General features: G+C 53.9%; 3 protein-coding genes across 5 annotated transcripts in view; 2 read left to right on the top strand and 1 right to left on the bottom strand.

The window, feature by feature from the left end:
- GALNS (galactosamine (N-acetyl)-6-sulfatase) overlaps positions 1–12,075 on the top strand; it is a 27,141-nt gene extending 15,066 nt beyond the window's left edge. For both annotated transcript variants that reach the window (XM_039330946.1, XM_039330947.1), the window contains 4 exons: positions 3,816–3,937; positions 6,932–7,049; positions 10,046–11,349; positions 12,010–12,075. In XM_039330946.1, the coding sequence (XP_039186880.1) occupies positions 3,816–3,937; positions 6,932–7,049; positions 10,046–10,132 (327 nt within the window). In that variant the 3' untranslated portion in view covers positions 10,133–11,349; positions 12,010–12,075. The remainder of the gene's footprint in view (positions 1–3,815; positions 3,938–6,931; positions 7,050–10,045; positions 11,350–12,009) is intronic.
- APRT (adenine phosphoribosyltransferase) lies at positions 11,195–14,890 on the top strand. Its single transcript, XM_039330953.1, has 5 exons — positions 11,195–11,349; positions 12,010–12,113; positions 12,576–12,709; positions 12,989–13,067; positions 14,154–14,890. The coding sequence occupies exons 1-5, from the start codon at positions 11,225–11,227 to the stop codon at positions 14,294–14,296; spliced, it is 585 nt and encodes a 194-aa protein (XP_039186887.1). The 5' UTR covers positions 11,195–11,224; the 3' UTR covers positions 14,297–14,890.
- On the bottom strand, positions 14,612–20,248 carry CDT1 (chromatin licensing and DNA replication factor 1). Of its 2 annotated transcripts, none has more exons than XM_039330944.1 (10): positions 19,883–20,248; positions 19,168–19,317; positions 18,654–18,868; positions 18,313–18,507; positions 17,699–17,844; positions 17,311–17,396; positions 17,028–17,216; positions 16,776–16,937; positions 16,171–16,372; positions 14,612–15,615 (listed from the first exon to the last, which is right to left on the bottom strand). In XM_039330944.1, exons 1-10 carry the CDS (start codon positions 20,213–20,215, stop codon positions 15,452–15,454), a joined length of 1,842 nt encoding a protein of 613 aa, XP_039186878.1. In that variant the 5' UTR covers positions 20,216–20,248; the 3' UTR covers positions 14,612–15,451. The 2 variants fall into 2 exon arrangements, with proteins under 2 accessions (XP_039186878.1, XP_039186879.1); XM_039330945.1 differs by having other exon boundaries at positions 15,452–15,615; positions 16,776–16,907; positions 19,883–20,246.

Genomic DNA, 20,248 nt, shown 5'->3' with positions numbered 1-20,248 from the left:
ATGTTTTGCTCTACTGGACCCAAGGGAATAATGCAGAATTTATCTAGAGGCGTCTTGGGATCCAACACATGTCCTCAAGTGGCTGGAATGCCTCAGTTCAAGGCTTGGGAAAATGGAGGAAATGAGTGTTCCTTTTGGTAGACAGGCCAGGTGAAATTCTCCGAATGAGACTGGAGACCCAAAGGTGTCGTTCTCTCCGCTGTGTGAAGTGATCGGAGTAGGGATCTCCTTCTCAGGTGCAGCTGGTTCTTCAACTATGGTTAGAACCTCAGTCGCTCAAGACTTTTGCTCCGGATGAGGAACTTTGTCCCAGATTTGCCCAACCCTGTTTATCTAAGCTTATCAGGAGAGGGCACCATTCTTGCAAAAAGCACCTGTTTTTCTTAAAATGCCAAAAGAAGAAATGCAAACCAACTCAGCAGGAAATCCACCTGGCTAAGAAGAAGCTGGCAGAGTTGTTTTGCAGCTGTAACTGACCGAGGAAGAATATTTACTTAGCTGCCATCCAGACACTGTAAAAGGGCCATTGTGATTTACAAGTGGTTCTTGTCTGCACAGTTTTAAGTTGTCATCCCTTGATTAATGGGTTGTGTTGAGCAAAAGGGAAGTTTAGGGCTTAGAGGACAGGTGTAAATAACTGAGGTATGAAAAATTACACTTCTGGAGGTACATTTTTTTCTGAACATAGTAATAGATAACTCTTTAAATCTGGGCAGACAGATTAACATCTCAGATGCACTGGAGAATCAATTAGAGATGCCGGAGAGTTTGAAGGTTTGGAAAGGAGGCAGAGTCTTTGGTACAGATGCCATGTTGCCTTGGAGATGTTAGGACACCCTCACCCCCCCCCCCCAGCCTGTCTCTACAGGATAAGGGGAGCTTGCTAGCTGCCCTTTCCTTTCCCAGGCCTGGAGTGGGGCAGATGAGGACACCACTCTTGGCCATTCATGTCTCTCAAGTCCAAAGCAGCCTTGCCCAGATGTGATGGGAATTTGGGGGAGTGGGCCCCTCCTCCCTCTCCCCCATCTGATCCTACCTTATCCTAAAGCTCATGCAGCAGTGCAGCGGTTTGCGTTACAAAGGTTTGGCATCCCAAAGGCATGTTTTAGCTCCCATTTTCAGGAAGGCAGGGTTGGCTGAGCGGATGGCATGTCCACAACAGGAGGATCGAGAGGGCAGCCGGGGGACGGGTGGCCAGATCGGTGGATATCAACGTGGGCACTTGTGGAAAGCCAGCTGGTCCCCCCCCCCACCTGCTGCTTAGCTTCTTGTTTATATTCCTTGAGCATCTGTCGCTGTTGGCTGGGAAACAGATGTAGGAGCACAACAACCCCAGAGCAGGCTGACCGAGGTGGTTGGTATGTTTTAGAGGGTGGAAATGGCACTGTGGAGGTTCAGCACCAGAGGCAGACCAGGCACACTGGACCCCTGATGAAGATCGGTTGTTCCTTATACAGTAGTTGTGATATTTGTTAATCTTGACCAGCAGCTTCTTCTGCTGCTTCACGGTAGCCAATGTGAAATGGATTGCTATAGCCTCTAAGCCAGTGTGTCTCAACCGTGGTGACTTGAAGATATTTGGACTTCAACTCCTAGAATTCCTCAGCCAGCATGGCTGGAAGTTGAAATCCAGACGTCTTCAAGTCACCAAAGTTGAGAAATACTGTTCTGAGCAGTGCACAAGATGTACAGAGGAAAAACTTTATATTTGAGTGGCATCAAATAAGGATGTGCAAATGTATGAAGATATGTGGAGGGAGCAGAGTGTCCTTCTGGTGTTTCTCCTCAAGAAAGGAGGAGAGCTGCAGTCTCTCTCGGGAGAAATAGATTGTCGCCTGCTGGCTCAACAAAGGCCGGCTTTGAGAGTGGGGCCAGTGGCACGGCCAGAGTGCTCCCCTGCACGTCCTTACTTGGAAATCTGTGTTCTCTCTCTTGCAACCCAGATCTGTGTCTAATGACCCGCAGGCAGATTTTAACCCACCCTTGGTGATTAGTTGAATGGCTAATTTCAAGCCTGTCTTAACATGGGAAGGCAACGCACCCTGTAAACAGAACAGCGTGGCAGCAAATATCCAGAGAATAAATTCTTCCCTCACGCAAAAAACCCACATTTGCACTATAGGAGCACCATACTAATTAGCATGCTCTTAATTAAATAGCCTTTTTGATTTGCATCCAAATTACAATTGTTCCGGTTTTGGCTTTTATTAGGTTTTTGGCTTTTATTAGCTGCTGTTGTTGTCATCGTATTATTTTCCTCTCTAGGAAGAGATTTGAGCTTTTCCTTTGCAGAAAAGCAAAGCTTGTTAGGTCTCTGGGCACCGAAGGTGAAAAGGTTGATCACCTCTGTAGCTATTTAAAATCCATTATGGGTTGTCTGCTGCAGCTTATCAAAACCCTCCCAGCCTTTTCTTTTCTTTTCTTTTCTTTTCTTTTCTTTCTTTCTTTCTTTCTTTCTTTCTTTCTTTCTTTCTTTCTTTCTTTCTTTCTTTCTTTCCACTGAGACAGCAATCTGTAGCTCTGTGCAGGTAAATGGGATTTTATGAGCTTCTAACCTTTCTTATTTTATTGAAAAGCAGAATATTAACTGCTCCACTGACCAGCCTATCCATTAAAGACACACGGGATATTTTTAGAAAATTGTTTGCCAATCACATCCCCTCCAACGTCTGCTGAGAGACTTTCGGCTGAGTGCTTGTTTTATGTGCAAGCAGGAGTGCAGCTGCGCCACCTCTCCGCCCTCCCTTAATAGCACCCTTGGTCTTCTGAAAAGCAACAGCAGTCTGGAAAGATGGCCTTGGGGGGAGGGGCCTGGGGGGCGAAGATTTGGGCTGGGCTGCTGTGACCATCAGAGACAGGCAAGGAGGACGTTCCTGCAAGAGGCACATACAGTCCTTCCCTGGTCCTGCCAAGGTGGAGGCAAGAGTCGAATGAGATAATATAGTCCAGATGTGCCAGGATGGAGAACACCATTTGAGGCAGAGGGTTAGCACTCCCATCCATGAGGACTTTCCTATAAAGAATTAAGAAATGATGCCCAGGGAGGGAAGGACCTTCCTAGGGGAGAACTGGACCTCACCCACTTGTCCTATTTTCTGCCATGCTGGTTCTCCTTTTGCCACCTGTGTAGATCCGGGCAGCCTGTTCAGGGTGAGATAGCTGGTGTATTCAGGGCTGGGAAGGGTTTCATCGGTCACAAAGTCTTTTTTAGCCAGGCAAGTTACCACGAATCAGTGCTGTTCCTAGGACATCTGGGCTGCCCTGGAGATGTTCCAGCCTTCACTCCTGTGTGCTCATGTGCTGGTGAACGAATCCAGAGGGTGGGTTCCAAGCAATTCCTAACATTGTAGATGGGTGTCCCAAAGGCGATTTTCCAAAAGGCAACTGGACTTTCTGGGATTTTTTCCTAGTAAATGTTTCACTTCTCATCCAAGAAGATTCTTCAATAAACAGAACTGAAGAAGCTTCTTAGATGAGAGGTGAAACATTTTCAAGGAAGAAACCAAGAATGTCCAATTGCCTTTTGGAAAAGCATCTTTGGGACAACCATGACCTGGATGACTGAGAGCCTCAGTAGACACGTGGGTGGGTAGGTGGAGTGTCTACTGCAGTAAGCAACTGAGAGGGACAGAGAGATGATCCCAAAAGAAACAATTTGCGTTTTAGCTTGATGCACCAAGGTCCAGATACGGCCTGTGCTTGGATGGAGAGCAATTGAGTGAGATGCTGACAAACGAAGACAGAAATCATTTGGGCCTCTGCAGCTCCATCTCTTTGGCCTTCCCTACTGACTGCTTCCTCCTTTCCTGCTTTAGGGCATCGATTTCTGCCCAGGGCAGAATGTTTCTGGAGTCACCACCCATGACCAAGAGGAGCACTTGAAGCTCCCCCTGATCTTCCACTTGGGAAAGGACCCTGGAGAAAAGTATCCAATCAGGTGAGGGGGGAGGATACCAGAGCGAGAGGAGCCTCCAGTCCAGGGAAGGAAAAGGGGTTACGTGGACATGCTAGGCAGGGAAGACCACTCCACTCTAGGTGGACCTTTGGTGGTTCTCTCTTTTCACCCCCACTCCAATTGTGGAAAGTGCCCGTGCTAAACTCCTTGCTGTCTCCAGCCTGGTAGAAACGTCCCAGGTTTTCTTCCTTGCAATCCAGTCATTTCCATTTGCAGGGCTGGGCTCTAGGGCAGTAGGCGTGTTGTGTGTGTCTTTCTTACTATAACTTAATTATCCCCCTTCGAGGCCAGCCTGTGGGGAGTGCCTGTGTTAATTGCGGGTGGGGGGGGGAGCACTTTCTTGTCCAAAGACAATTTGACTTCCAGCATGTGTCAGCAAGGGCCGTGTTGCCTGCAGGCCAGCAAAACAACAGTATTTTTGTCCACAGGGAAGGGGAAGCTTTACATCTGGGAGTACCAGCCTCCTGGCTCTTTTTTTCCATAGACTGCCATTGAGGAGAAGGAGGCTTCTTCTGTAAAGATGCAGGCAGAGCTATGAAGTTTAATCAACCTCAGCAACGTTAAGATGGCTGGACTTCAACTCCCAGAATTCCCCAGCCAGCTGCGAGTTGAAATCCACACATCTTAATGTTGCTGAGGTTGAGTAACCCTGGACTAGAGGCCAAACAGTCGTCGGATGTAAAGGGGTAAAGGATGAAGGGACGTGAAAAGAAGCTTCTCGGTTGCAGGTGGAGCCTGGTCAGCCTCCTAGAGAGAGCAATTCTATAAACAGGTCCCTCCCCCCAAGGAAGCCCCCGCCCCACCCTTGCAAATGACCCAAACCATTTTGCCACGAGGGTTGTCATCCCTTGGATTCGCAATAATGCTGGAAAGGGAGGGCAAAGAACCTGAAGCATGCCTGGGAGGAAGCCGGGCGCTACTCCCCCCCCCCTTCCTCTTAGTTTCAAACTGATGATCCTGCAGGCCACAGCAGAGTTAACAATGGAATGAGCTCCATCCTCCGGATCTGCTTCAAGCGGGAGGAGAGGGGGCAGATTGCAGGAGCACAATTACACTAAATGAACTAAACACACATCACACCTGTGTCTGGGACTGCCGGCCTCCCTTCCATTCCTGATTGGCTCTCTGGGGTCCCTCCCGGAGGTAAAGTGTTAATTAATGTAATGACCCTGGACTCCGTCCACTCTGTGCCTTCATCCTGAGTCTGGAATAATTCCGGTACCAAGGGGGGGGGGGAAATCTCGCAGGCAGCCTCCTCTCCACACCAGCTGCTCACCCTGCACCGGCTCGCTCTTCTTCCCTTTCATTCTTCCGCTGCAGTTCCCAGCCGCTCTGGGGGAGGCTTGAAGAGACGGAATATAAATTTGGGGCATCCCGGGGGCAGAGCGGCCTATCGCTTGCCGGAGACATTCAAGACACCTTGGCAGGCACAGCCCGGTGGCTACCACCAACATTGTGGATTCAAACTGAGCTCCCTTGTCGTTGTTTGGTCTTGCCTGCTGGGCGAGGGTGGCTCTGATTCCCAAGGGTGGAGCTGCTGGCCGTTGAGACCGGATGGTGCTCGCCAAGCACATCTCCCTGGGAGCAGAGCGGGGACCTGGACGGGCCTGCCACCGGTTGATGGATGGGTGCTGCCTCGGTTCTGCCTTGAGTTAAGCAGGCCATTCTGGGCCCTCAAAGGTGGGTGGGCAGCCTCCATCTAGGGCAGTCTTGCCTGTCCTTGTACAGCAGTGTTTCTCAGCCTTGGTGGTCTTGAGAGGTCTGGACTTCAACTCCCAGAATTCCCCAGCCAGCCTGCTGGGAATTCATTGCATTCTGGGGATCGAAGGCCAGGCCTCTGAAAGTTGCCAAGATTGAGAAATACCGTTCTAGAGGGTCTGCTGCTGCATAGCCCAGGACCTGTTTTGCTGGGTAGTGGATCCCTTAAAGTTAACTTCCCAGCTGGGAAGGCAAGATCAGATCACCAGCTGGGGAAACTTCCCTCTGCCAACTTCCTTCCACTTTGCTCAGCCCCACCGTGGAGCCGGATTGCAAGCAACGACACACTTCCTTTGGGGCACCGGAGGATTGCCCAAGAGGACGGTACCAACAGGAGTGTGTGGGAAGTGCTGCCACGTCCCAGGCTTGTGATTGTGGCTGATTTTGGAGAAGGAAGTGGGCTGGCTACAGCCTGACAGCTGGACACCACAGTGAGCTCAGACCCGAAGCAAAAGGGAAGCCTGCGTGGGCCATCGTTTCCATTTTGTCTCTGAATGTGATTTGCAGTTGTTTGTTCCCTAAGGGACTTTTAACATGATAGGCAGAATGAGATCGCTAAATCTAAGCCCTGAGATGTGCTTGAAATAATACCGCAGTGAAAAAGAGCATTAATCCACTTAAAGAAATACCTGCCAATGTTTATAATCCTGGTAAAAATAAGGGGGCCAGGAGGAGGGCGAAGCTGCTCCTTAAGGTAGAGGATAGCAACTAGCCCTCAGCCCAGAGCAGTTCAGCGCACGGGGAGTTTTTCTCAGGCCAGGAGACCTTTCTCCTACGGGGGAAAGGTGGGGGTCGTTGTTCGGCCCCAAGAGCCACTGTTCCGTTAGGGAGTGGTAGGGGATCTGCTCTGGAGGCAGAAATCTTCAGTTGCGGATGAAAAATACTGTGGATTTTTACAGCGCGATCGGCTAAATCTGGACCACATACCGTGATCCCCAGCGAGAAGATCCCTTTCCCTGGATGCCTTCAGGGTGATACTAAACAGTCATCTGTGGGGGATTCTTGCACTGAACAGGGGTTCAGACTGGATGGCCTCAAATGGACCCATCCAGGTTTGGGATTCTATAAAGCCTCAGTTGGCTGGGATGACTGGCCAGCGTGTCCTCAACCAACATTTGGCTTAGGAAACAGTTGGGACTGCAGCAGGGCGTGTTTCTGGCCAGGTATATCGGGGTTCCCTGCCTTTGGGGTTCTGTGACAGCTGCGGTTCTATTTCAGCTTCTCCAGTGCCGAATACCAGTCTGTTTTGGAAAGGGTCTCTCACATTGTCCAGGAGCACAAGGCCACGCTGGTGCCAGGGCAGCCTCAGCTGAATGTCTGTGACAAGGCAGTCATGGTAAGGCATCGAAACACAGAGGAACTGAAGTTCCAGGGCTCCTATTCTGCCTTGTGGAGCTGGCTTGTCTGCTTTGATGCTGGAAACCACCGGGCATCTCTGCTGGGTGGAGGTCTAGTGGGAGGGGAGGGGAGTCACGAGCTTCCCAAGGGCAAAACTCCTCTCTCCCACTGCCAGGCTTAGCGTCTTCCTTGCAAAATTGACGTGAAAGAAGGGCTGCCCTTTGTATGCCAATCCCTGGGAAGACATTGTTGGTCTGCTCCGGCCAGGTGGGCCCACAGAAAAGCCAAGTGGGTGCCGCCCCTCCAGGCGAGCTTCCTGGATGGGGGTAGCCTTGGTCAGCTGGCATTCGGCCTCTCCTGTGGCGGGAGGATCGTGCTGCACTGTCCTCACCAAATGGGAAGTGTAAAACGATGCGTTGGAGTGTCACTCAGCAGAAGTCACGGTGAGGGCAAAGTAACTCCCACCCATTCCTTAAGGACCCTGACTGTAGGTGTTTCCCGCCTAGTCAGAAGGCTGCATCCAGGTTTCGAGGTGTGTTTCCAGTGGAGGGTGTTCCAGGTGGAAGAAGCCCCGTTGAAATAGCCCTACAGCTCTCAGCTTGCCTGGAGCTGCACTTGCTGCAGGCTGGATTTATACTTTGACCTGAAATGTAAATCCTTGGATGCAGCCTTCTGCAGCTGGCCTTCTGCACTGCACCTACAGCACTTCCCCCTTCCCTCTTTGAAGCCCCCCCCCAGTGAGAAAATGCAGCTGTCGGTTGCAAAAGGTCACCTTTTAGTCCAGGCAGCCTTATTTTAATTGGTTTTGCTTAGCATGAAATCCTAAGACAGAGAGGAAGCAACCTGCAGCAAAACTGTGCATTTAGGAGAAGGAAAGAAATCAGGGAATTCTAGTTCACCCAGAGCCCTAAGCCAAGGTTTGTGGATTGATGTCTTAATAAATAAACTACAATTCCCTGGGTTTACATTGGGCTTCCAAGCCCACAATGGCTTGCTTTACAGAATCTGCTGAGTTCAAAACCACACAAACCACCGGATGGTTTAGGACAGCCGGAAGACACCTTTTGCAGCCCAGGAGGCTCCCCTGCCACGCTCTTAGGAGGCTGAGCTTAATGGTGTGGTAATGCCTTCTGCTCCACTGTTTCACTTCCTCCCCGTAGCATTTTGGAGGTGGAAAGCGGGCTTTGAAAGCCCTGTTAATTGCCCTTTAAGTTAACCAGATAGAGGGGGGGGTGACAGGCTTTCCAGGGCCTCCTGCTCTCCTGGTTGGGCATCATTGCCCCCTGGTGTCAGCCGTGCAGAACTCAGAGCTGCAGCAGGAGCTGGCCCATGCAGGCAGAGGCTCTCCTTCACTCCCTGGCTCAGCAAAACCAGGAAAGGGAGGCCAGCAGGACAGAGTGGGTGAGGACGACCCTTTAGCAGCTGACAGCCGGATTCGTCCATGGGTGGGCGGGCTTCAGAAAAGGAGAGCTGCGGGGGTGGAGGAGGTGCTGTAAATGCTGTGCAGGAGATGGAAGTGAGTGGGGCAGCCTTTAGTAGCGGGCAAGAAAGGGAGCGGGAGATGGCAGAGAAGTGGGGACGTCGGCTGGGCTGACCTGCATCCACAGATGCTTTGTACACCACAATCGGGGGCTTGTTCGCATTAGCCGATGTGGGGAGATTTGGCTCTGGCTGGAGGAGGCGTCTTTGTCCAGATGCGTTTTAAGGGGAAGGGGCTGCTCCACAAAGGGTCTGGTTGAAGAAAGAGGAAGAGATGGAAGGAGCAAAGGACTTTGCTGGGGGGGGGTGCCACCCTCTCTCCTAGTGCCCAAGGTGGGCAGCTGGCTTGGGCGAAGCCTCCCGTTCCTCCTCCTCCTCCTGAGTGGCAGAAAGGGCTTCCATGCATGGGACACACAGCCCACCCCCATCACTCCAGGGGCTGGTTATCCTCCCTCTCCCGACCCTTCTCCCCCCCCCCAGGAGGAAACGTTCCCTCCTTGGAAGCCGAAGGAGCCTTCTCTCCTTCCTGACATTGCCTCTTCTCTGCACAAGGCTGGTTCCCCCCTTCAGTGTCGCTATGTAAATGCCTTCTAATCCATCAAGCTGCTCATTAAAGCAGTTCTTACCGCCCTCACCCCTGGCCTCCTGAGGCTGCCGTCTTCCCCGGGGCTCCTGGGAGAAGCTCCACAAACATGTCTGTGCAAAATAATGGCGGAGCATCGGCCTCGAGTCCTACGCTGTGCCGATTACACAAAAAAGTATATCTTTAAGCCCAAAAGGTCCGTATGCAAATGTTACTCAATAGAACATGGAATCAGAGGGTTGGGAGGGATTTCAGAGGTCTTCTAGTCCAACCCCTTGCTCAAGGCTGGAGACCTTATACCAGGGGTAGGCAACCTTGGCTCTTTTATGACTCGTGGACTTCAACTCCCAGAATTCCTGAGCCAGCCATGCTGAGGGGAAAGGGAGAGATTTCCAAGCTGAGCCATGGTGGCTCAGGAATTCTGGGAGTTGAAGTCCACCAGTCATAAAAGAGCCAAGGTTACCTACCCCTGCCTTATACCATCCCAGTCAAGCTGTTGTTCAGTCTCTTTTTGGATTCTGAAGGGCTAGCAGGGCTCCTTGTTTTGGTCTGTTGGTGTTCTGCCTTTCACTGAGGAGCTTGGGGGGGGGGGTCTGCAGCGGGCACTCTTCTCTGGTTGGCGTGTGCTGAATGGGCATGGCGAGTCCCACGGTGGCTATTCCGATCAGATGGGATGATCCATCGGCCACAGCCAGCACAGATGCTTGGAGCATTTTCCATGCAGAAGCTGAAGCTGGGGGGAGGCAAGGGTTTCTTAGAGTGGGGAAGGGGAACCACTGCATCTCAGTCAAAGGAACAAGCCCCTCACTGGCTTTGCAGCGGTGCCACTTTTGAGGAAGCAGAGAGATCCAGGGCTGGCTTCACACTGGCACAAGAGCCCTCGCTTTTTGCGATGAGGGCAAACTCTCTCTCTTTCTCTCTCTCTCTTCCAGAACTGGGCTCCACCAGGCTGTGAGAAGCTGGGGAAGTGTTTGAAATCTCCCCCTCCCGACCCAAAGAAATGCTCTTGGCCTCACTGAGGGCCTGGCCTTGGCAAACCGCTGTCCGGCAACTGTTGCCACCCACCCTGAGGAAGGTGACTCGGGCTGCTGCTGCTGCTGCTTGTTCAGAAGGAAGCACCACTGTGGCTTTGAACTGGGGCGACTTTACTCTCCCTGAAGTGAGCCTCTCCAGAAAGGAAAATAGGCTTGATGTACTTGCAAGCTGCAGGGTCTCCTTTAATTTAGAGGAAGGGCCTACCCTGAACTGACTGCAGAGGAGAGATTTACGACCTCCTGGATCCAAGGGGGGATCTCAGGATCACCAAAGTCTTTTCAAGACACGGGTACTTGGAACCAACCCCTTTTTGGGAAGTGCCAAATCCTAAAATTAATCAGCTTCTGCTATTGTGATTTTTATTTTTTTAAACGAATTAGTTTTCTATCTGTTGAGGCCAATTTTTAATACTGCTGAGCGTTTGTAAGAAATGAAGGCTGCCTATATACTTGAGTGGTTCGGTTGTGTCTTTTCCTGGAGTTCTTTGCCAGAATAAAGCAATGGATGCTGGAAGGCCCTGCCTTTGAAACTCTGCCGTGACTTCAACGTGAGCGCTTGAAGGGTCCCTCCGGGATGGGAGGAAAGGCAGAGCTGCATCTCTGGAGATGCCCCATCCTCCTCCAGGCCGTGGTGGTCCCAACGGCGCTTTTCCAAAAGGCAACTGGACTTCCTTGGTTTCAGCCTTCGAAAACGGTTCGCTTCTCGTCCAGGAACTGAATCAACCTTTTCGAGGGAAAGAACCTTCCGGGGAAGCACCTTCGGGGCAGAGCTCTTGTCTCTGAACTCCGAGCGAAGGCGGGTCGAGCATTTCTTTGGCGGGTGGCTGAGCCTTCTCGAGGGGGACCCTTAGGCCGGCCGGTCCTGCGCCCGCCTGGGAGAGAAATGGCGAGAGGGAGGGAGGGAGCGAGCGAGCGCCCTCCCCCCTTTGGCACCTGGGACCGAGCGCGCACCTGGGCACAGTAGGGAGGGGGCGCGGGGGGGCCTCCTGGAACGGCGGATCCTCTCCTGCGGGGGCGGGCGGCCCGAGAGCCCCTCCCCCTTTTCCCTGGCCGGCCCTCCCCGGCTCCTCCCCGCGCATGCCAGTTGCGGAGGAAGGCGCAGCCCTTTTCGCCATGAGCTCCGAGGACGAACAGAAGCGGCGCCTGGTCCGCGAACGGATCCGGGATTTCCCGGACTTTCCATCGCCCGGGATCATCTTCCGGTACGGGGCCGGGGGCAGAGCCGAAGCCGCGGCTGGAGTGCCTGGAATGCCCTTTGCCCAGGCCGGCCTTGCCGGCTGAAGCGGAGGGGAATCGGGCGAGGCAATCGCGCCTTCACTGCAACTCCGAAAGCGGGACTCCCCCGCCGTGGCCCCGAGAGACCCTCCCGCGCGGCAGCTGCGGGCTCTGCCCTCGCTTAGCTGGCCGGTCCTCGGGCGGCGGCTCTCCCGGCCCGCCCGCCGGGCTTTTTCCCACGCGCTGACCCGGGGCGGGAGCGAGGAGGGTGGAGGAAGAATCCCGAGGAAAGAGTGCGCTTCTTGGGAGGGATTACGGAGTCTCTCGACCGCCGTAGGCCAAGCCTCTTGGCGGCCCCGCTGGCCCTTCCAGGGCTACCTGCGTCCCATTGTCGGGAAGGCCAAACTCGGGGGAGGAAGGAACTCCTGGAAGGCGGGACTCCGAGACTCCGACTCTCCCCCCGGTTGAGCAAGTGCTCGCTCCCCCCCCGCCGATACTATGCATCACCTTGGAAAGCCAAGCAGAATGAAACGAGGCTCCCAGGGCAGGCCCAGGTAAAGCAGGCCCTTGACTTGTAGAAAAGCGCACCGAGGAGATTCCTGCAGCCTTGTGGCGCCCCTCCCCATCCTTTCCTTCCTCCTCCCCAGGGACATCAGCCCCATGCTGAAGGACCCCCTGGCGTTCAAAGCGGCCATCGACCTGCTGGAATCCCATATTAGGGCCTCCCACAAGGAGTTCGACTTCATTGCAGGTGAGTCAGAGTGGGAGAGAGGGGGGGGTCTCACCCGAGGTCTCATCTGAGGTGGAGCTTTGGGGTGGGACACGCTTGGTAAAGACCGAGGCCCCCTTCTCCCCTCTGGAAAGAGCCCAGCATCTGAGGTTCTGCCTACAAATGATTCCCTCTTGCAATTCTCAAAAAAGTACTAGGTTAGTGTCTTAGCTTTCATTGGGGGCATAGTGCTCTTATGGATCTGCATTGTCCCGTTTCTGTCTGCCTTGGAGAAGCTCACCAAGGACAGAGAAGTGTGTGTTTTCCCCCAAAATTTCCTTGCCCGCTCCAAAGAAAGTCTGAACTGAGCTTTCTCCTCAGTGTGCCAAGTTTCTATGGAACGGGCAGTAGCACAGGTGTGTTCCCTCACCTGCCCCTCCTCCTCCTCAGACCTCCTGAGGGACTTGCCCTCTGGGGTGACCCTTTTTTGCTCTGCTCTGCCAGGCCTTGATTCCCGCGGCTTCCTCTTTGGGCCGGTTTTGGCCCAGAGGTTGGGGGTTGGATTCCTCCTCATCCGCAAGAAAGGGAAGCTCCCGGGACCCACCGAATCCATCTCCTACGCGCTGGAATATGGCAAGGTAAGTTTGTGCAGCTCCGACAGAGTTGCTTCTGGGAGTGAAAAGCAGCAGCAAAGTTGCAGATGTTCCAACACGAGGTTTTTTAGAAGAGTTTGGATAACCATTTGTCTGAAATGGTATGGGGTTTCCTGCTTGAGCAGTGGGCTGGTCTAGAAGACCTCCAAGGTCCCTTCCAACTCTGTTATTCTGTTAACGACACTTGGCTCACCTGCTCACAGCCTGTCAGGGGAAACCTGTGGGGTTAGGATGAAAGCCCAACCGTTCTCCTCCTTCCTGCAGGCCGAACTGGAAGTCCAGAAGGACGCAGTGGAGCCAGGACAGAAAGTCATCATAGTGGACGATCTGCTTGCGACGGGAGGTAAGCGATGGCTGGCCGAGCGGGGAAGGGGTTAGCAATGGGCTTTTTCAATTCCAAGCTGGGGAGTGGGAGCCTTTGGTTTTTCCAGTGCTGGGCAGCATTCCACAAACAAGTACACCATATCTCCCATCATCCCCAGCCTCCAGGGCTTTCAGCCTCCAAGTTGAGAAAGCTTGGACATAGGCCTTCAGGCAACATTGGGAGCGCCTTCATTTCAGGAATTACAAAAGTCATTGGGGAAAGCTGGATTCACTTAACAGTCATGTATTTCACAATAACTGGCAAAAGAGGTCATAAAAGTGGGTGCAATTCACTTAACCACCAACTTGCTTGGCAACAAATTCTGGTCACAAATTAACTCTATTTTATTGGCGCAGCTCAGAACATGTCCAGTGGGGCTTTCTTCCAGAGTGGGCTTCTCCCATCTCCTCTCCCCCACCCACCCCTCCCTTTATTTAAATCCTATTTTACCATCTCCCTTAATAAGAACTTCCCTTTGTAAAAATTTGAGCTATCTCTTATCACTTTGCACTTTGTCCTTGCAACACCAGGACAACTCTTGCAACTTTTGAATTGTTTCAAGACAATTGGTAACTTCTGCTGCTGTAGAACATTTTGTGCCATGGGGTGGGGCCGGAGGGGGCCTTAGGGGGAAATACGGGGATTCCCCAGGAGTGCACAAGTGAACTCAATTGTAAAGGAAGGAGGGGGGGGTGTGAACTAAGGCTGCATGCCAATTACCTACCGCCTCCTTTTTATAGCAAAAAAAGAGATTGGTCTTAGCAACAGTGCTTAAGTACTGCAAAGGATCAGATGAGAGGCCTTCTGTTCCCCATTGCAGGCCCACAAGTGGGGCAGGATCCTTCGAGTCCCACCCCCACAACTGGTAGAGAAGGGTGGCATCTAATCCATACGCCACGTGGCCATCGTAGTTGGCATCCAGGGTGGTGGTGTGGCAAAGGCGCTCAATTGGGAACAGGGAGACCTCGGATTCCTGAAGAAAAAGCAGGGCCTAAATTTACCATAATATTTTTCCACCATCCTCTTGGTGCCCCTAACGGCTCCTCTTCCCTCCTTCCCTCCCAGGTACCATGCGAGCCGCCTGCGAGCTGATGACGAAGCTCCAGGCCGACATTTTGGACTGCCTGGTACTCATTGAGCTGTCCTTCCTCAAAGGTGTAGAGGCCCTGAAGCCCTTCCCCCTCTATTCACTGTTGCAATACCACTGATGCATTGGGTTAGTTCCCCCCCGCAACCTGGCTCCACCGTCCTGTTTTCTAGTCGTGAACTTTGCAGGGGAGGGGTCCTGCCACTTCCTTGCACGTTGGCCAAACCTTGAGCAATCCGGAAAGGCTGGGTGTAGTTCCTTAACATGGCACACCGAGTACTTTAAATACAATTTGAAACCTGAATCAAGGGCAGCCAAAGAACTTTGGCAACAAAGCCCTGCTGGTTATAGCTGAGGCACGTGTGGATCTGTTCCTGAGGATTCCGATGTTCATCTCATATGCATCAGTGTTTCTTGCCAGAAGCCAGAGGGAAAGAGGATGGGCCCACGGCCCCCAGAAAGCCAGTTTGCTGGGCCTTAAGCAACCCAACCACAAAACCATTTGACCGACTTCACTCTCAATCCCACATCAGCCCTGTGAATGTTCCTGGCAATTCCACTTGGACAAGGCCAGCCAGAGTAGAGGCTAAACGTGTCTATTCATGTAATTTGGATTACTTGGTAGGTGAGGATGTATCTTCCTGTTGTGACTAGAGGGCTTCTTGTCTCGCTACCCTAGAAATTGCTGGAACGAATAAACACTTCTGTAAAACTATTTGCTATTCAAGACATAGTGCTCTTGTACCTTACCCTGATGGGGCTCCTTAAGGTCCTGTGGCCAAAGGGGGCTACAAGCAGAACTGCTCAAGGGGGGGGGGGTAATCTCTGATGCTTGGGGAGCTGCTCCAGAGCCAGCCTTGGGCTTTTGCTTGCACTCGGGGAGCGGAGGGGGTAGAGAAGTGCTTGTCCAGCTTCAAGTAAATGGAGTTTAATGCCAAGTTTCATATACAAATCGCATTTCAAGACAGAACAAGCCTTTCTTTAAAAGAAAAAAAAATCGTCCCTCTTTGCTCTCAACTCACGGACAGGATGTGGGATTCCAACCTCCCCCCCCCTCCTGGAAAAGCAGCTACACCTTTTCCAAACTTCCCAAGAGACAAGAATGTTTTGTTTGTTGAATCATATAATGCCCACCCTCCTGTTGTGGCTGCGCCAAAAAGCTCGCGAGTTTTCCGTTGGAGAAAATCCTTCTGTTTAGAACAAAGACAAGAAAAAAGGGTATACTCCCCCCAGGAAGTCTATTTTCTGGGGGTCTTCCTTTCCCCCCCCCCCCAAATCAGAGTGTCTCCTCTTTCCGCTTTCTTGCGGTCAGCCTCTCGGTTACAATATTGAGGTCCATGGCCTTGTCCAGCTTCAGGTAACTCTCTTGGCGAATGGGAAGGATGCGCAGCCAATCCGGCAGGAGCTCTGCGAAGAGGTGGAGGTGCTTTTCCATCTCTCCTGCAGGGGGAAAAGGGGGTCAACATCAGAGGCCTGCCAGGTTTGAGGGCCATCACTTGTGACCAGGGTCCTCGATGGGCAGAGGTCTCCCCAAACCCTGAAATCTCAGTTCACAGGACAGCAGCTCTTTTGCCGATCAAATTTGCGCCCGTTTTTCCCCAGCTGAATCTTTGGAAACCGCCTGAAAACCCCTCCACACTAAATCCAATGCCAAGCTGCCCTAGATGGACCAATCGGCTCAAACTTTGAATGGTTTGTCACAGAGGTGTCCAATGTTGGCAACTTTTAGGACTTGTGAATGACATGGCTGGGATTTGTGGATGTAAAGACGTGGCCGGTTGACTGGGGAATTCTGGGAGTTGAAGTCCACAAGTCTTAAGACTTGGGAGAGGACTAGTTGCTCGGCAGACCTCTCAGCCCAGGCTCTCCTGAACTGGTTGTCCTGTTGGGGTTGCCAAGTCATCTGGGCTGCCAAAGGCGGTTGGGCTTTGTGGTTACTGAGTAACTAGTGGGCAACCTTCTCCCACCCCAGAGCCGCCCACCCGCCTGCCTTACCCATGGGCATGAGAGCTTGGTAGCTGTCCATCATCCGCTGGCATGCCGCTTCCATAGAGAGGGCCTGCTTCTTTTCTGCCACAAAGATGTTGCGCAGGATGCGTGCCATCTCGGGCAGACGGGTCAGCATCGCCAGCCGCTGCTCCTGCTGGGGGCTCCGTGTCATCAGCGCCTGCAGCTTCTGAGCCTCCTTGGCCCTGACCTGGGGGGAGAGGAGGTGGGTAAGGGGGCAGTCTTGGGCTTTGGCACGGCTGCTCGAATTCCAACTGTGGGCATCTGGCTCCAGGCAAGTCTCCTGCTTGGAGGTACCCAGCTTTGGTTTTCTTCTTTAGCAGGTTTTCATAACCTTGTTGACTTTGAAGACCTCTGGATTTCAACTCCCAGAATTCCCCAGACACCCATGGTTTTAAAAGTTGCCATGGTTGGGAAAACCTGTCCTATAGAGTAGGTGTGGCCATGGCCAACAACTTCAACTGGTGGGCTGGGGGGGGATGAGAAAGGGCCCATCCTCCCATCCCCAGAGGCACAAGAGATATCCTCCGACAGGTCAAGATGCGCCCTGGGAAGCTGGCAGCAGCCACAGCTGGAGCAGTGGGTAAACTCACCCTTTCTACTAAGGACTGTGAGACGCCTTTCAGGCTGTTGGGGGTTCCAGGCACAGCTGGGCGAGGAGGCTGCGGGGTGGGGGGGCTGCTATCTGCCGTCCTTAGGACCAGGTTGGTTAACGCCTTTTCCATCTGTTTGGGGAGTCCCAAAATGCAGGTGCTCTTTTTACAAATTATTTGCAAAGGCTTGTGGTGTGTAGATCAATCTGGGGCAAGATTGCCAACCCCCCCCCCACGCCCCCCAGGCTGTACCTTAGGTGTCAGCATGCCTTGTGCCTTGGCCAGCACCTCCTGCGCAGTGGTGACCCTGTCCACCTGGGGAGGCTGGGGCAGCTCAGTGGGCACAACATCAGGCACTTCGTCTACCCGGAAGCGAGGGTGCCAGCGGGTCAGCTCATCCTCTGCTATCACCATTGGAGGGTCCAGAGAAGCCAGGAACGCCTAGCAGGAGTCAAGCACAAGTCTCAAGATAGGGGAAATGCCACATTCCTGCCCTGCAGGAAGGGATGCCAAGCTGCCCCCCAGAAGTGCTTGCCTTGTGGTGCTCCTTGACCATGGCAGTCAAGTTCTTGCAGAAGATGCTCCGGCGTTCCATCAGCCGGGAAGCGGTCAGCTTCTCCCCTGGGAGTAAAAGGAGGAATCAGCACACGAGAGGCTCAGGACCATCCCCCCCCCTTAGCCCCCACCCCAATCCCGCACGCTTTAGGGAAGCAAGGAAGGTGGTGGCATCCAGACAGACATCAGCAGGTCCTCATTTCCTAACAGGAGCTGGGCAAAAAAACCCTTTCTTGCTGGAAGAAAAAGCCCAAAAATCACTGTAGACAAACACCAAGACTGAGTTCACACAATGTGCTTAACTTGGGTTTGTAAACTTAGTTTTCAGAGGCTTCCGTGTGATGCAGTGGCCTCCTGCCCAGACCCACCTGCTCCCAGCCCTGGTTCGACAGTCAGCTGGTAGGTGCCTCGCTTGCCTGGTCCACCGAAGGCAGGGATGTTTCTCTCTTGGCGCAGAACGTAAGAACCCGGGTACACCGTTTTTATCTGTCCCAAGTGCTGTTCTTCAAAGCGCCTACAAGACAGGAAGCAGAGTAGTGGGCAATGTCAGCTTTCGGAAGACCACGACCAAGCCCAGAGCGAGCCCTGCATGGATGGGAAGCTGTGTTCTCACATAAGCCCCACGGAAAGCTCCGGTCCTGGGTCCAAAGCATGGGTGTCCAACCATCATCACTTTTAAGATTTGAGGACTTCATCTCCCAGAATTCCCCAGCCAGCCCCGCTGGGAGTTGGAAGTCCACAAGTCTTAAAATGGCCAAGGTTGGACATCCTTGGTCTAAAGCAGGGGTAGGCAACCTTGGCTCTTTTAAGATTCGTGGACTTCAACTCCCAGAATTCCCCAGCCAGCATAGCTGGCTCAGGAATTCTGGGAGTTGAAGTCCACGAGTCATAAAAGAGCCAAGGTTGCCTACCCCTGGTCTAAAGCCATGCTTGCACGGGTGCCCAGAAGTCCGTCCGATCCGGCACCTGAAAGGGAACTCACTTGCGCATCATGTCCTGCACGCCTTGCTTGACCTTGGCAAAGGTGACCGCTTCCGAGCGGTTGAACATCATCGCCACGATGGTGTCCGTGCTGCGGAACATCTCAGCCAGCGCCTTGTATTTGTACGGCAGGAGAAGACCAGGGGGCACGTCTTGCGCGAGGGTGTGGAAGCGCTGGTAGGCAGGCACCTTCTCACTAGCCAGGAGGGGAGAGAGGCTTCACATGGTGGGCTTCTCACTCTGGCCAACTGAATCAGACCTGCTGTGACCCAGCCGCACCTCCGATCGGTAGGATTAGCCTCCTCCCCAGCTGATTCAGGATGGACAGAGCAATTTCCCCACCTGATCTTGGCTGTGGATTTTAGATCCTTCCTTTCCTCCTTCGGGGAGAGCTTCCCCTGGCGGATCTTAGATTCCAGCAACCGGGCCCGTTCCAGTCGGCTCTTTAGGTCGCCACCAGATTCCAGGTTGGCGGCTCCCCCCTTGATCTTCTGCACCAGGCTATGGATCTTGCCCAGACGGCCCCTCAGCTCCAGGAGCTGCTTTTGGGATGCATCCTGCCCAGAAGGTGGAGAGCTCAGCAAGGCGACTGCCCCCTCCTGCCTTTTTGCTGGGCTGGGATTGTGCAATGAAGCAGTGCCCCCACCCCCTTGCGGAACTGCATTAGGAGGTGGGGGGGGAGGGAGGAAGGCTGGCCAGGACACAAAGATGGGGAAAGGCATGGTGAGCAGGATTGGCACTGATGACGTTTAGCTCAGCTCTATCCTATAATGCTGGTGTCCAACTTTGGCAACTTTAAGACCTGTGGACTTCAACTCCCAGAATTCCCCAGCCAGACCTGCTATCTAAGACTCACCTTCTCCTCCGGACTGGCCGCAGCTGTTGAGGTTCCCCCCAACTTCAAGCGAGGCGAGAGAATCTCATTCACCAACTCCTTCGCTTCCTTATCCAGGGCGGAGGGGCTGGGAGGCCCCAGAGCTGCAGGGCACGTGGGGCAAGCAGAGACCTGAAACAGAAGCAGACATTCGGACCCCCAACCAGTCAAACCTCGGGGTTCACCCCCCCTCCCTATGTGACAGAGTCCTGGCAGCCAAGCAAATCTGGCCGATGCCATTAGGTGAGATGGGGCAAAGCAGAGAAGGGGAGGCAGCCGCCCAGAGTCCTTTTGTAGGGGAGACAGGAGGCATAACAATTTAATAAATAAAATTTATGCCGCTTTCTCAGTGGGCTTGCAGCAGGCAGCCTGGAAAAGTCGGGCAGATTGGCAGGATGGGGGGAGGGCTGTTTCCGTTCATGCAACCGAGCACTAGCCCGGGGCAGAGGCCTTTGTTGGAAGCAGCTGCGGAGCAGCACCAGAGCAACATGTGGAGAACCCCCCCCCCCGCCCCAGTCGAACCGGGGTCAAAATGGCTGCGTCCAGAGCGCGCCTCGGGGCAGCCCCATCCGGGCAGGGTCCAGCCCAGATCGCGGCTCGGATTCCGGCAGCCGGTTCTGAACTCGCAGCGAGGCGGCGGGCTGTCAATCCGGATCAAGGGACCCCGGAATAAGAGGCTCCGGGGGGGGGCACTCACCGGCCTCTCCTCCTCCTCCTCCTCCTCCGGCATCAGGAGCCTCTTCCTGGCCCCCCCTCTGGGCGGGCGGCGATGCGGCGCGACGGGGCCCGGCTCCGCTTCCAGCTCGGGCTCCGACCGGCGCCTCTTCCTGCTGCGCGGCCCGGCCGGCGGGGGTCCGGAGGCGAGCGGGGTCCCCGGCGGAGCCAGCTGCGGCTCCTGCTCAGGGCCGTCCCCGTCGCCGCCCGGCTGCCCCGCCGCCCCGGCTCCCCCTTTGCGCCGCTTGGCGCCCCGCGGCCCCCCAAGGCCGGCCTTGCTCAGCGGGAAGAAGCGGGTCAGGCGGAGCTGCGCCATCTCGCCCGCCTGCCGATCGCTCGCCCGGCGCTA

The sequence above is a fragment of the Crotalus tigris genome, unplaced genomic scaffold (genome assembly GCF_016545835.1).
Source record: "Crotalus tigris isolate CLP2741 ecotype Arizona unplaced genomic scaffold, ASM1654583v1 scf7180000024433.1590703, whole genome shotgun sequence".
NCBI lineage: Eukaryota > Metazoa > Chordata > Lepidosauria > Squamata > Viperidae > Crotalus > Crotalus tigris.
Note: the sequence above shows the minus strand (reverse complement) of the source record. Positions and strands in the feature narration are given on the sequence as shown.

What these genes read in the sequence shown, in the direction of transcription:
- APRT (XM_039330953.1), top strand. Translation starts at nt 11,225, where the DNA reads ATGCCAGTTGCGGAGGAAGGCGCAGCCCTTTTCGCCATGAGCTCCGAG. An exon ending in GGAGTTCGACTTCATTGCAG is followed by an intron (nt 12,114 to 12,575) that starts GTGAGTCAGAGT and finishes CTGCTCTGCCAG; the next exon opens with GCCTTGATTCCCGCGGCTTC. An exon ending in CGATCTGCTTGCGACGGGAG is followed by an intron (nt 13,068 to 14,153) that starts GTAAGCGATGGC and finishes CTTCCCTCCCAG; the next exon opens with GTACCATGCGAGCCGCCTGC.
- CDT1 (XM_039330944.1), bottom strand. Translation starts at nt 20,215, where the DNA reads ATGGCGCAGCTCCGCCTGACCCGCTTCTTCCCGCTGAGCAAGGCCGGC. An exon ending in GTGCAGGACATGATGCGCAA is followed by an intron (nt 17,845 to 18,312) that starts GTGAGTTCCCTT and finishes CCTGTCTTGTAG; the next exon opens with GCGCTTTGAAGAACAGCACT. An exon ending in CCAAGCTCTCATGCCCATGG is followed by an intron (nt 15,616 to 16,170) that starts GTAAGGCAGGCG and finishes TTCCCCCTGCAG; the next exon opens with GAGAGATGGAAAAGCACCTC.